This window comes from Phoenix dactylifera, chromosome 18 (assembly GCF_051530095.1).
Source record: "Phoenix dactylifera cultivar Ajwa chromosome 18, Ajwa_hap1_PhDact_Kaust_v1.1, whole genome shotgun sequence".
Classification (NCBI taxonomy): Eukaryota; Viridiplantae; Streptophyta; class Magnoliopsida; order Arecales; family Arecaceae; genus Phoenix; species Phoenix dactylifera.
This window is the reverse complement of record NC_143207.1, coordinates 17856991-17872271: the sequence shown is the minus strand read 5'-3', so window position 1 is coordinate 17872271 and position 15281 is coordinate 17856991. Positions and strand designations below refer to the sequence as shown.

The window sequence follows — 15281 nt, the reverse complement described above, 5'->3', positions numbered from 1 at the left end:
CGATCCTATCCTATGAGAATGGATCCGAAGGCATCCAATTGATATGGGCTAGCATAGGCCACAAATCCTATAATACTAAAAATATTATTTCCAATGCTAGGAATTCTATTGGATTATTCAAACAGATTTTTTTTTTTTTTTAAAGAATGCAAATCGACTTTTGGTTTATGAAAAAAAAATTTTCTTATCAAAATATTTATGATGTCTGAAAAAATAGTTTTGGCATATCTGGTTGATCATCTTAAGTTAAGCATCTATTTTTCTGAAAATATTATATAAAATACTTATTATAGCTATGATAAAGAAAAAGATATAAATTTTAATAATTTAAAGATATTTTTAGAAAGAAAGAAAGATTTTAATTTTTAACCAACAAAAAAGGAGCTTTTATTCTCATAGAAATGCTGTTTTTTTATTTCTTTTTTTTTTTTGAAAATTCCAAGCAACTCTTTTTCCGCCCAATGAGTGTTTGGTTAATTATGTAAAAAATGTTAGGGTTTCAAAACCATTACCATACGTTAAGGTTGACAAAGGAACCCAAAGAGGCAAGGAGATGTAGTTGACTCAAGAGGACTCTCCTGTTTGTTCCTCCTCTAATCCTGCTTCCTAATTGATCCTCCGTCAAACCCTAGCTCTCAAATCCTTCCTCAACCCCTCTGCCAAGCCAAAACAGCCGCAGCTTGAACTCCATCCACGATGGCGAGACGAGGCCTGCCCCTTCTCCGGCACGTCCTCCGCCACTCCGCCGCCGCCTCCTCCTCCCTTCCGCCCTTAAAAACCCTCGCCTTTGCCGAGACTCGGCGGTCCGTGACCTACATGCCCCGCCCCGGCGACGGCGCCCCGCGGGCGGTGACCCTGATCCCGGGCGACGGGATCGGCCCCCTCGTCACCGGCGCCGTCAGACAGGTGATGGAGGCGATGCACGCTCCCGTCTACTTCGAGACCTACGAGGTCCACGGCGACATGGCCGCCGTCCCGCCGGAGGTCATTGAGTCCATCCGGAAGAACAAGGTCTGCCTCAAGGGCGGCCTCACCACCCCACTCGGCGGAGGTGTCAGCTCCCTCAACGTCCAGCTCCGGAAGGAGCTTGATCTCTACGCGTCTCTTGTCAATTGCTTCAACCTCGCCGGCCTCCCCACAAGGCACCAGAACGTCGATATCGTGGTCATCAGGGAGAACACCGAGGGGGAGTACTCGGGATTGGAGCATGAGGTGGTTCCCGGTGTTGTCGAAAGCCTCAAGGTATAATCTTTTGTCCTTCCTGCTGCTTCTTGGATCTTTCTAATGAAGAATATATGCATCGGCAATGTAAAATCTTTACGCTTGATTACGATTCTGGGTAACATATCTTTTAGGTTTTGGATTGGTTTTAGCTATGTTTATATGTAATTGATGAGAACAAGAGATAGCTAGGAATATATGAACAAATGTAATTGAAGGTTTTTTGATTTATGTCACAGGAGGATCGATATTTTGGTATTTACATTAAGGAATTCTGTAAAGCAGATGATGATGAAAGTAGAAAGATGATGGTATTTATACATACATACATACATACATACATATATATCTTTTTCCTTTTTTTTGTTTTTCCTTCATGCTTGTTTCTTTCATATCTTGTATTCTTTCTTACTTAAATCTGTTTTCCTCATTTGTTTCTCTAGTTGACACAAAGTTCAGTCCCCCTCTTCGTGTTCCTATTGAATCCCATTCCTCTTTGCTTTTCTTCTCCTTTTTATTCTCTTTGCCGTCCTTTCTTGCCTCTTGTTTTATCTCTACTTCCTCTTGTTTCTTTTCCATTTGTTTTCAAAATCAGGACTATATCTAGTAAGTGTAAACTCAAAAGCAGTTTTACTCTCAATGTTAGTTACAGTAAGTGACGAAGTTAAAAGTTCCAACTTAACATGATTGTTAAGTGGTTAAATTCTTAATTGAACACCTTTTGATGCAAGTTGGTATATTGTGTTTTTTATTCCATTATCATGATATAATTGAAAAATAGGAAGTACGATATTTTATTTCTGATTCCAAGATATAAATGTTAATATATTCTCTAGTTTTCATAGTAAATGTCTTTTGTTGTCAAGGTATCCTATTTTCCTACATAATACATTAAAATAATACTCTCTAATTTCATTCCTTAGATACATATTATTCCATTGTAAGATGTTGTGAAATTAAGTAGCCTCAAGACCCGACCCGACCCGAATTTTAGGACCCACAGGTCTAGGTCGGGTCCTAAAATTGGAGCCAAGCCATTTTCTGGGTCGGGTCTAGGTTTACAGACCTGACCCGACCCGAACGGACCCGAAGAGAATGAGCAAAACAGAAGGAAACCCAAACGCCGAGCTCTCAAGCTTTTGGTTTAACTCAGGACAAGTATAGCAGCAAGAAAGATGCCATTTCTCGACCCTTTTAGTTTAACTCAACCTGACCCGACCCATTTGCACCCCTACTTGGGAGAGATGCCATTTCTCAGAGCTGGACGATTTCAGGTTATGCACAAAGTGACTGATTCATAGAGACACATTTCTTCAACAGATTCATTTATAGGTTAGCATGGACCCGATGAAGCCACAAAGGCGTGCTTCTGGCTTGTGCACACCTTGCAGCCTTGTATCAAGGGAAGCAGTCCCATGCTTGCATCAAGAAGAACTGGATGACTTTAGATGATGACAATAAAATTGGTTATCCATTGATCAATATGTATGCCAAGACATTATAGCTCTTCAAAAAAAAGCAGTTGCAGAGTAGTGTAATGCCTGATGAAGTTGGAGTAGTTAATGCGCTCATTAGTATAAAGCCTCTGATCATGGTTAATGGGTCCATGCTCTCCTTAAAAGAACTGGATGATTTTAAATGATGACAACAATGCTGGGCTGCATTGTTTGTAACGTATGCCAATGCACTGTAACTCTTCAAATTATGCAAGACCAATGAAGTCACAATGGTTAGTATGTTCTTGTTGGCTTGTGGATACCTTGCAACCTGGGATCAATGGAAATGCATCCATGCTTATATCAACAAGAACTTGATGACTTGAAATGCTAACCTTGGGGCGTTGCTGAGCAGTACGTATGCCTTGTGGCAACTTGGAGACAGTGCTCGACTTTTTCCATGAATTGGGTCAAAAGAATGTTTCTAGCTCAAATTTTGTGATCATAATATTGGCAAACAATGGGCAATCTTGGAATGTTAAATCGATACCTTTGAGCAGATAGAGAGTTCAGGGGAGGAGCATTCAATGACAGAACCTCATTGGGGATATTAATAGACTCATGTTGCATTGGTGGATGAGTTGCATTGATTCTTTGATAGGCTTTATGGGATTCATGCCAAGATGAAGCATTATGGTCGCATGGTTGATCTGTTAGGCCAAGTTGGGTTGTTGGATGAAGCAGAAGTGTTCATTAGAAGCATGCCGATGAAACCAATGTGATGGTGTTGGGTGCTTCACTTGATGCCTGTAGGATTCATGGAGACCTTGTAGTTGCGGATAAAATAAGAAGTGAAGTTCTTGAATTGAAGGTTCATCAATCTGGTTGCCATGTTGTGCTGTCTAATATCAATGCCATAGACGGAATGGTGTTTATGAGTCCAGTATTCTTTGTGAATTTTGGGTGCTTACTTGAAGGGTTTTGGTGTTAAAAAGCTACATCTACAGCCATGCAACTGTTGAAGACTTGAAGTAGTTTTTGCCGAGGTAGTTCTGCAGAAAAACAACTTTCTGCAGTATCAACTGAATGCTGGACAATTTGGAGGGGTATTGATACAGAAGAGTGATTCAAGTCATTTACATGGTGACCATTTGATGTTGGCACAAGGCAGAACTTTAGTTGCAGGGATAGTGCTAGGAAAACAGGATAGTATGAGGGGTATATATGCAAAAAATCCTAATCGATATTTATAGTATTCTATGTCAAACATCAGGCAAATTACTGTATACTACCATCATAGCAAGATGACAAATCATATCCTAATTCTTCATCACATGTAATTTATGCCAAATATTTGTGTACATAATAACAGCTTAATATACATGACTTAAATCAACATACATGTATATTATTAATAAAACCGCGAGACATATGGTATATAAGCCATGTATTTAAATGTCACTCACTCTTGTTGCTAGGTGATAACAAAGTTCTGTTCAGAGCGCATTGCAAAATATGCTTTCGAATATGCATACTTGAACAATCGGAAGAAGGTCACAGCTGTGCATAAGGCCAATATCATGAAGCTTGCAGATGGTTTATTCTTAGAATCTTGCCGTGAGGTTGCAACAAAATACCCTGGAATAAAGTACAATGAGATTATTGTGGACAACTGTTGTATGCAGCTTGTGTCGAAGCCTGAGCAGTTTGATGTCATGGTACTTCGCTCTTTTCTTGAACCTTTACAGTTCCGATCATCTTATTGGTCGACCTGAACTTTCTATTTGTGATTTAATTGCTTATTTCCATGGTTTCTTATATCTCTACATAGATAGTTTTAAAGATGTGAAGGATATACCATTTGAATTGTACTGTATCATATAATTTTGTCTCACTATAACCCTTTGTGTAGATATTTTCTGAATTGTGGAATCTTTATTGCTCCATTAATCTGATATTGCATTAGGTAATTGATGATAGAAAGTTCGGAAACATATTTAAGTGATTTATTAAATATATTTACCTGCATGTCTAAATGGATCCATCTTTTATGCAATCATGGATAAGCGTTGTATGCGACGATGATAGATCTTGGACCAATGTGTCAGTAACTTTTGAAGAAGCAAATGAACAACGCCAAAATGGATAACAGCAAGACATCTGCAAGAGTTTAAACTCTGAGCCCTGAACATAAAACTAGGAAATGCATTATTGCTTGAATTATGAGTAAGGAAATCCCGTGGTATGGGGTTGTCCTGGTTTACTCATGGAACAAGATCCGCCGCCATCCCGCCCCATCTTGATGCTTGGGATAGAAGATGTCCCAAGATGTGCCGATCGGAATGTTGGGACAATGGCGGGATGGTCCTGTTCCAACACTCTGGTGTCCCACGGGGCATCCCATTGGGATTTGAGACTATAATTATTAGTTTTAAAGGCTGTATGCATGTTAGAAGGCTAAATTTTATGTCAGAATGGTCATTCCTTGGCCCTGTCAAAAAAAACCATTCTATGGCTCTTGTACTAAAATGGTCTTCTAGGATCTTGGACAGGTTTTGTAAACTGTCACTTTTGCAAAATAGGTTTATGGAAAGCAACCAAATAATATTTTTCTACAATATTATTCTAGAGGTTTTTTATGTCCATTTTCATAAAACTTCGCACTGAACTTTCTACGGGGTATGGGAACAGAATCAGGCAACTTTATGCTGGAAAATTATGTAATTTATTGGAAGTTAACGATGTTAACAACCCCATTAAATTAGAATGATATGAACTGCTTAATAGTGGTCCATTCTGGGTCCTCTTGATCCAAAGGTAAGAACCCTCCAATGCATGACTTTGTGTCAATCATCAAAATAGCATGAACAAGCTCAAGTGGTTTGGAATGGTATGAAATCAATAGAAATGGTCCATTTGATGTAAAGAAAACTCCAAAACATCTCACTGTTGGGTTTTAGAGATTTTAAATGCAATAGATCATGCTTAGCTCATTTCTTAATTTGCATTGATATGATTTGCTTCCAATTCCCAAATCCTACTGATAGTGTTCTCTCTCTCTCTCTCTCTCTCTCTCTCTCTCTCTCTCTCTCTCTCTCTCGGTGTGTGTGCATGTGCATGCTTGCACGCACTTGCAAATTTGTTTTGATCAACATTTCATTTCTTTTGTTTGTGTTCATGCATATTTATTTTCATTTGCAGGTCACACCAAATCTGTATGGCAATCTGGTGGCAAACACAGCGGCTGGTATTGCTGGAGGCACTGGAGTAATGCCAGGAGGTAACTAATTCTTGACAGACACATCAATGTATAAGTATTTAATTTTTCAGAGAAAGAGAGAGGAGCACATAGAAACAGAGTATAAATGGAAGTATAAGTATTTAATTTTTTTGGAACTCTGATGCTGCGGAGCATCGCATCTGGAGGCAGGCCGCATGAAGCAGGCCTAAAGTCTTTCACATGATATACTATCAATATTGGTATTAGTATGTAGATGTCAGTTTTTAAGAGTGATCCACTCAATTGGACTGGCTCACGGAAAGTAGTCATTGACATTTCTTTTGGTCTGGCTGTCAGCATGTTTGTTTAACATTCTATTTTATTGCCTTGTGTTACGGCTTTGAATACTGGAATATGTTTCTTACACTTCAGTGGTTTTCAGGCAGCGGATTGAAATTCTTTCAAGCAGCTGCTGGCAATGTATTCCTTAAGTGACATCATATTTCGTTACATTCAACAAATTTGTGTTTTTCATTTTTGTTTTATCTTTTCTCAGGCAATGTTGGTCAAGATCATGCAATTTTTGAGCAAGGAGCTTCAGCAGGTAATGTGGGAAACCAGAAGATAGTGGAACAAAAGAAGGCAAATCCTGTAGCCCTTCTTCTTTCTTCAGCAATGATGCTGAGGCATCTCCAGTTTCCTTCATTTGCTGACCGATTAGAGACTGCTGTCAAGCGGGTAATTGCAGAAGGCAAATACAGGACTAAAGACTTAGGAGGGCATAGCACAACCCAGGAAGTTGTTGATGCAGTCATAGCAGCACTGGACTGATCATCCTGATCTTTTTGCAGAGTATTGGTATGGACAACAGATTAATCGCTTGTCCTAAGATGCTGCTTTTGTTTTCTTATATTACATTGATGTTTACAGCTTACACCACGGGAGCCTGATTTGAGAAACATGATTCTTTTTCTTTAAATAATTTATTGCTTGTCCAATGAAGGTGTATTTGGAGTTTAAGTTGTTCGCGTAGAGTCATAAATTGGAAAAAAAAGAAGCAGAGATTCTAAATTTTCTTGTTTTTGCTGGTAAAATTTTGATCCGAAAATAATAAATGGAATCTGGTATCTTTCTGGTAGTTTGGGGGTCTTCTAATTGGACTATGAATCCTATTTTAGCCTGCAATTCAGTCTGCATAAACTAAGATTCCTTGTTTATTGGAAGCTGGCATGCAATTGGTTGATTCTGTTTTAGCTGACAATCCCATCCTTATGGCATGATACCAGGTAGAATAGTTTATCTTTGAAAAGTGATTGGAAAAAGAGCAGCACATGCTTGGGAAAAGAGAGAACATGCCTCCCATGAGTACTGCCTGATGATGATGATACACCAGTGGACGATCTGGAACTCTTGGATCAGTTGGTCTGCAGTCAAGTAACCATTAGAGCAAGTGAGAAAGGAATATGCATTTGGCAATTTACCGATCGTAGGGTATTGGATTATATTGCGTGCCAGGCGCATGATCGGCCAAAGATCTGCTGTTGAATGAGAGCTGTTCCTGGACTTGGGTGTTTCTCATTTCTTTTAATCATGCATGTCTTGTTAGCCTTAAGGATTGTGCAGTAGGTTTCTTCAGGTGATCTAAATTTTGCCTAGATATTTGGATGTCATCCTCAATCAACACTTGTCATTGTTTATATGAACCTTTTCTATGTTTCATTAGTTTCCTTCTTTTCTTTCTTTTGCTAATGCATTTCATATATTCTATCTATTAGAAAATTGTTGAGGTTTCTTTTTACCTTAAAACCTATTCTTGTCAGTGATTCTAAGTTAGCAAATAGCAGTTGATAATTAATAACAAAATTACTCTGGGTTCTACTATATAATATTGTGCTTCTTGATTATTGAAAACAATTGAAGGTAGTGCATCAATTATATACCCTCCATGTGCATCTTATATCAATCATTGAATACTTTCTGTCTGTCCAAAGACTCTGCGACAAAGATCTCTGAATAATAGCAATAAGGATGACAGGTTAAACCTGAGTCACATTGAAGGTTGAGGATGGAACGAGGAGGATAATATGGATGGCAATAATAAGGAAGCTGGCTCCCAGCACGCACTCATTCTCACTCACCAGTACCCCATGGCTGTCAGGGATTAGTATGGTACATGAGGAGTTAATGTATCCTACATGCCGTGCCCCATTTTGCTGTGCGCGCTTCCAATCATAGTTGTTTATTTCTGTAGCGATGCATTGAGATGAGCGCTCGATGAATGGGGCTGTAGAAGCGTGCGACTATGATTGGTGGTATGCATAGCCATGTTAGGCACGCCGTGTAGAAAAAATTTCTTGCACATAAGGGTCATAGATGGGTCATGTGTACCAGCTCATCAAGGTGCTTTGGCTGGAGAGAGAGGAATGGTGCAGTTTAGTTTTCTCCGAACTGAAAGCATTGAATCCGAACATGTGAGGTTTGTTTCTGATGGCAAGTTATGCTTATGAACTACTATTTAGGATTTGTTTTGTTCGTGGAAAATTTTTTTGCTCATTGGAATATTTTTTTTAAAAAAATAATTCTAGCATGTTTGATTGATCATGAAAAAGTACTATATTTCATAATGACTTATGCTTGATTGAGAATCCACTTTTCTGGAAAAGTTGTATGAAATATCTTTTATACTCGTAATAAAAAAAAGATTTTATCCATGAATTTTGATGACTTAAGTGTACTTTTAGAAGAAAAAAAAAAGGCTCCGGTTTCCAACTGATGAGAAAGTATTTTTTCTACGTCTCCCATGGGTTTTTCTTTCCGATTAAATATAGTAATCTTATTGCTATAGGAATGCTAACTTTTCATCTCTCTTTTTTGAAAACTCTAACCAAATAAGGCGTATTTCTTTGTTTTTTTGTTGACCATACTTTTTTTTTTTTTTTTTTCACAAACCAAATTGAGTATCTATCCGCGGAGCAAATTATTCCCTCAAAGAAATAAGTTTTGAGTAAAACCTCTGGTGACATCGCTGCCATCCTAACAATAGCTGACATGTTCAAACTACTAATCGTCCGCTTTCCATGTAGCAAGGCTGAAACTTTGTCAGTTGGTCAACAATCTCTTTGAGCCTAGAAATCCATGTCACATTGCAGCGAATCTTTTTAGGCACAACAGGGACATTTTTGTTGATCAGTCCTTTCAAGTAGCAAATGGAGCTGTTTGCATGTTAACTTGAACTTCACTATAACTATAGATTATATTCTCCAAGTTTAAGCTTCTACTTGATTTATACAAACATATTTATTACAAATCTATTGACAAGCAACATTTCATAAATCAAGTTTATCCTTTTGCTATTTAAATTTGAGCCAATATATGCTACTCTTTGCGTGATTTGGGAAAAGAACATTATTCTTTTTTCTAGGAAAAAAGCTACTGATAATGCTTTTGATCCAACTCAACAAAATTAAAATACTTGTGCAGCGCCAGAATACACATTTCGATAGACATGAAGATTAATGATCTTTTTGATTAAAAAAACCAAGATTATAAGCACTTCTAACCCAAACTGATGATGATAAACAGTCGATTCTTCTTCACCACCTTCTCTATAAGCCCTCCCAGTCATCAATCTTTTTATTTGGAGGACATAAATGTTCATATAAAGATGCATCATGTTTGCCTTGTTACAAAGATCTAAAAACTCGAGTATTCATTGTATGTGATTCTTGAAACCCATACAGAGGAATATAAATCTAATGTGCTACTGATCTTCATGGCATCTCTATTGTTAACCATAACTAATTTTAAACAGCAAACCCTTCATTTTTTTTTTTTGGTTACATCAGCAGCTCACCCACGCCTAGTGTGAACACAAGCCAAAGAGTTAGACAATAAAAGTGAATACAATAGAGACAAAACGGAGTCGTGGGTCTCTCAAATAAAATCTCCAGAGTGATGAGCTGCATATGATGCCACCCAATCTGCAGCACTATTGACCGCACACCCTTCATTTATCAAATAACAAAAGAAAGCTAAATTGACATTTAAGAAACCTTTCCTTTATACAGAAGAACTTTACTGGAAAATGGCAATGCAGTTGATAGCTAACTCATCCCTTATTTTCTCTCTCTCAGCCAGCAGCTGCCACCTTAGATCCCTCCTACTCTGCTACAGCTCTAAGAAAGGATTATTAAAATCCAATCATACAGAAAATATTATCAGAAACCTCAGAACAACCCCACCTCCAAAGATCAATACCTTTCATGCACATGCTCTCCTCTCTAAACTCTCTTTTACTTGTCTCCCACATGCAGCTGACTGCGTACGTTAAAATCTCAGGCCCTAAAATCTAGTGCTTAACAGAAGAAAAAAAGGAGAGCCCTTCTCACGTTTTCACCATCCATTAAACTAAGCTATCTGCTATTCTTTAATGGGGAATCATTGAACACTAGATAGCCTAATACTGTATTGGTTGTGGGAATGTACTTTTCAATGTAGTTGGAAAAGGCACTTCCAATCTCAAAGGCCCCATTGGAGGTGAGGCTCCTTCACTCACTTTCATGGGCATTGATAGTTCACTCTCTTTGCCTCTCACTTTCCAGCTTGGAAAAATTATTGGAGCGCTTGGAATCTTCCATTGTATCATTCATATGAGTTGTTGATATCTATTGAAAGGGTTAAGAGGCTTATCAACTGGATGTATTCCAGTCTAAGTGGATCAGTAGTGCTACTGTTATCAGGAGAAAAATGCAAGATCTCTTTCCCATTCCTTCCTGCTTTTCTTCTGGCGAAAAGCTCCATGATGATCCGACCTCAGCAGTTGCAACCAGGTCAGGCCAAGGTGCTGCGTTGTTAATCTACCGCACTAGAATCGCAGGCCACTGCCGCCTGATCACTGTCACATGGTGCAAGAATCTTCTTGCGCATGGCCTCTCAGTCTTGGTAGAAGGATCGGACAAAGATGATGAGCATAAAGGCAATGGCAGCAGCGTCGATGTCGATAACAACAACAGCAGCAGCAGCAGCAAACACCAGAACAGCTGCAAGGTTGAGATGCGGCCATGGAACTTTTGGCGCAAGCATGGCTCCAAACGGTTCCTTGTGGAGGGGAAGCCTGTTGATGTGTTCTGGGACCTCAGGAGTGCTAAATTCTCTGATGAGCCCGAGCCTCAGTCAGACTACTATGTGGCAGTGGTCTCTGATGGTGAGGTGGTCCTTTTACTTGGTGATTTGAAGGAGGAGGCCTTTCGGAGGACAGGTTCGAGGCCTTCTCTCATCGAAGCCATCTTAGTATCCAAGAAGGAGCATGTCTTTGGCAAGAAGAGATTCTCAGCAAGAGCTAAATTTCATGAGAAGGGAAAATTCCATGACATCTCAATAGAATGCAACGGTAGCAGTAGCAGCACCACTGGTAGCATGGATTCAGAGATGGTGATGAAGGTCGATCGGCATGTCGCCATTCATGTGAGACATCTCCAATGGAAATTCAGAGGAAATGAATCAATTTCCATTAACAAACAGAGAGTTCAAGTGTATTGGGATGTTCATGACTGGCTCTTCACCCCTGGGTTAAGGCACGCGCTGTTTATATTTAAGCCCGAGTCCCTGCCATCATCATCGACATCATCGAGTTCGTATAATAGTTTTGCAGGAACCAATGCGAATGGAGGTGAGTCCTCTGGTTTTTGCTTGTTTCTATATGCTTGGAAGCTTGAGTAAGAATCCAGCTTATAATGCTTGGATACAATGTTTTCGTTTAGATTGTGAAGGAAATGAGAGGTGCTTTGGTTTGGATATTGATGCAATTTAGATGAAACTAAGAATGTTTTCCATTCATCTCTCTCCTTCCATTATGGAGCTGGTTTTGGTTGGGGGGAATAGATTGGGTGTCAACCACATGGGGAGGAGGCAATGGGTCCAACTAGTGCTGTGAAATAATTAGAGCTGGTCCCCAGGGACATGAATCTTAGAGATGGCAGAGGGGATTCACATTGACATTCCCTCCTATTATCTTGCTATATATAACTAGGATGACCAGTTGAAAGGGTTGCCATCATATAACCAAGAATCCAGTCTCCCAACCTCTCTTCACAAGAATTCAGGCTGGCAGAAGCTATCTTATAGAGGATGTTTTATGAGTGTTGATCTAGCTGTTTCTAAATTAGGACTTGAGAGGTTAACTTTCCAAAGAGTAGATTAGCTAAAGCTATTTGTTGCTCTTTTTGAAGATGCCATTGGCAAAGCTGGTTGAGCCTAGTCTTCATAGCAGAAATCTGGTTTTGTCTGCTGCACTTATCTGGAAAAGAGAAAAAGTCTCTGCATCTGCTCCTCCTATTCAGAGAGAAAAAAAAAAGCTCTTGCACTTTTTTGAGTTATGATCTTTTATTTATCATGCCTTATGAATGGTCATATGTACTTCAACTGAAGTGCATAATGCACTCCACTATTGTAGATAGGCTTCACAGTTTTTCATATAAAGCTCCATGAAGAGATAAAAGAGAAAAAAATGGTCTGTATCTTGACTCGCATGATGAAAACTGAAAATATCCTTCATAACAGGAGGAAAAAATAATTCCAAAAGTTAGTTCATGGATCGAAACTATCTATCAAATACTCCATTTCCGATCTTCCATGCTACAACAGCATAAGGCAGTCCATATCATCAATAAAAAAAAAAAACTTATGCTGATATCCTCAGATGATGGAAACATTGTCATCCATTGTATACTCCTTTCTCTTGAATCATTTATGTGAGTCATATATGAGCTGAGCTCCAACTTCTGCCCTTTTTTTTCGCACTGCCACTAATATATCAACCACTATCTCCACAGTTGTCATCTTTGTATTCCATATTTCTGAAGGAGAAGCTCAACAATAAGATCATGAAGTGTAAAAATGAGGTCTGTGAGTCAAAGTTTCAAATGCCTAACATTTCATCATAGCCATCCACTGAAGACACCTCTGCCTTGGATCAGTCACATACATGCAGTGCACACATCCAGTGCCAATGTTGTGATATACAAACAGCATAATAATGATAGCTAATCCTACACTTAAACATATAAATATTTAATTTTATATGATTAGTTGTGGCTGCTGGTGCCGATAGAGCCAGAACTGTAATTACCAATGCGATTAGTACTTGATGAAAGTTGCTGCCTTGATGCGAACTGCACATGGATGCATTGCTGGTTTCAATCAATGCTTGTTGTCTATGTGAGGAGTCATACGGGCATCATCTGTGTAGTCTCATATGGATGATGCACTAGCCAGATCTTGGTACTTATATAAGATGAAGGAATTTAAATAATATTTTTTGGCTAGCTTTTAGAAATAAGATCTCGGGTCATTATAAATAGTATCGGAGCAAACCCTGCCCACGATCTTTATGGACTATGGGCATTGCATCATGGATCCTTTTGAGGCTAACCATGAACTAATCATAGTATTTGTGATTGGATTTGGACTCTTAGTTTGGTAAGAGTACTAGAGCTTAAACGGAAAGAGTATGCGAGTGCAAGGCCCCATGCGGGCGTGTGTTTAGTCCCACATCGGTTATTCGCCGAGAAGATCTTAGGTACTTCTATAGGACTAAGGAACCCAATAAAAATATCATATGGCTAGCCTTTTTGGATGAGGTCCTAGATTGTGACAGGGGTATTAGAGCGAATTAGACTCATAGCCTATATGGACTTGAGGAAGCTACAACATGCGTTCATGGGGGCTGACCACGAGCCGATTATAGTGGTTGTGATTAGATTTGAATGGATTTGAACCCTTAGCCCGACGAGGATGTCAGAGCTTGGACAGGAGGAGTAAGTGAGGACCCGTGCGGGCGTGTGTTTAGTTACAGAGGAGATCTTGGATACCTGAGTTGCGACAACGAGAGCCCATGTTGGCATATATTTAGTCCCACATCAGTTTGGTATTATAAATAACCAAAAAACCTAAATAATATCTTTCAGTTAGCCTTTTAGGACAAGGTCCTAGTTGTTACATTCAGTTTCTTCCAATCTAACTAATCTTTGTGGATTTAAAGACAGCTGGTCTTATCTAACCCTACCTCCATGGATTTAAAGACTGCTGGTCTTGGTAGGACAGTTTCAGCAAGTGGAGGATGTGCAGCCCATTGGAAGACCCCACTGCAAACTTCCACCAGGGTCCTGGTTATGGTCTTTCAGCATAAAAACAAGGACATGAATTGCTTTTCTGTACAGCAATTGGGGCTACATAAAGATGAAGTTGTCAAGTGCCAAGTCTCATCTCTGGCTATGGTTTCAATCTTTGACCCCTATTTTGTTCATTATTCATTAGGATGAAATAATATTCCAATTGCGAATCTCCATACCAGCTAAGAAAAATAAATGGACAGATCGGTGCCTTAGACAGATAATAATATTAATTATTCCCTGTTATAAAGATTAATAACAGCTCTTATAACAATCAATGTTTTATTCCAAACTAGAACCAACTCATGGGTGATGAGTGGCTGAACTGAACAAAAAAGAGCCATTATTTCCCCTATAACAAGCAGTGCTGAAATCATACAAGCCAGTCCCAATCTATCACCATACTATAGCTTGAAAGGAAGAGTAAGAAAATAAGAAGAGGCGTAATTATAGGACTGAAGCAGGTATGATGAAGTATGAAAGCCAGCTACAAGAGTTGTTAAGTAGATTTGCCTGGCAAACAACATTGAATGGAATATCACATGAATTACCTCTGCTATGGGCTTTGCCAATTTAGATGTCAAAAGCTCAACTTTTGTATCTCTACATGTTTTAGATTTCAATGGTCAGCAGGTGATGTAAAGAATGCGATGAACCAAAACCAAAGAACTTGTTCTTCCAAAGAGAAGCTGTCTCCTGTGCCTTTACTGGAGGAGGTGCATGCAGGTGCTGATGCTGGAGCTGGTGTTGATTTTCTGTACACAAATTCTGTCATGCTCGAATCGTCTGAATCGATGAACCCATGATGCAATTTTGTGATATGATTCAGTGATTAGCGTCAGGATTTGGCATGGACCATTAATTCTCCCTTTCCAAAACTAGGTTAATACATCAGTAACTTAAAATGTTATTAGTTTTCCTTTACCATGATTTCTGAGTAGTATAGAATGTAAACTAGTTGCCATTGAAAAAAGAATGCAAATTGGTGCATAGAAACCAGTCTTAGCTCAGCTAGTTGGCATCTCTCCCCATTTTGGAGAGGTTTAGGGTTCAAATCTTGGTGATTAGTACTAATTATTCTTATGATAACTCATTAAATAACTTGACCAAAGCAATATAAATAAAAACAAGATGGGAATTGTAGTTACGGACATAATGATATCAATTCTTTTGTTGAAGACTTAGGAGGGCCTGTTTGGATATTCATGCAGGAATCCTATAGGAATCGGGCTTGTT

The 15281-nt window shown here is 39.0% G+C and overlaps 2 protein-coding genes across 3 annotated transcripts; both read left to right on the top strand.

Annotated features, from left to right (window-relative positions):
* Window positions 1–507: 507 nt before the first annotated feature.
* LOC103719824 (isocitrate dehydrogenase [NAD] regulatory subunit 1, mitochondrial) lies at window positions 508–7626 on the top strand. Of its 2 annotated transcripts, XM_008809241.6 has the most exons (5): window positions 508–1242; window positions 4136–4375; window positions 5859–5937; window positions 6434–6735; window positions 7164–7626. In XM_008809241.6, exons 1-4 carry the CDS (start codon window positions 697–699, stop codon window positions 6706–6708), a joined length of 1140 nt encoding a protein of 379 aa, XP_008807463.1. In that variant the 5' UTR covers window positions 508–696; the 3' UTR covers window positions 6709–6735; window positions 7164–7626. The 2 variants fall into 2 exon arrangements, with proteins under 2 accessions (XP_008807463.1, XP_008807462.1); XM_008809240.5 differs by lacking the exon at window positions 7164–7626 and having other exon boundaries at window positions 511–1242; window positions 6434–7015.
* A 2851-nt stretch (window positions 7627–10477) lies between these two features.
* LOC103719825 (uncharacterized) lies at window positions 10478–11670 on the top strand. Its single transcript, XM_008809243.6, has one exon. The coding sequence runs from the start codon at window positions 10624–10626 to the stop codon at window positions 11593–11595; it is 972 nt and encodes a 323-aa protein (XP_008807465.4). The 5' UTR covers window positions 10478–10623; the 3' UTR covers window positions 11596–11670.
* The last annotated feature ends 3611 nt before the right edge of the window (window positions 11671–15281 follow it).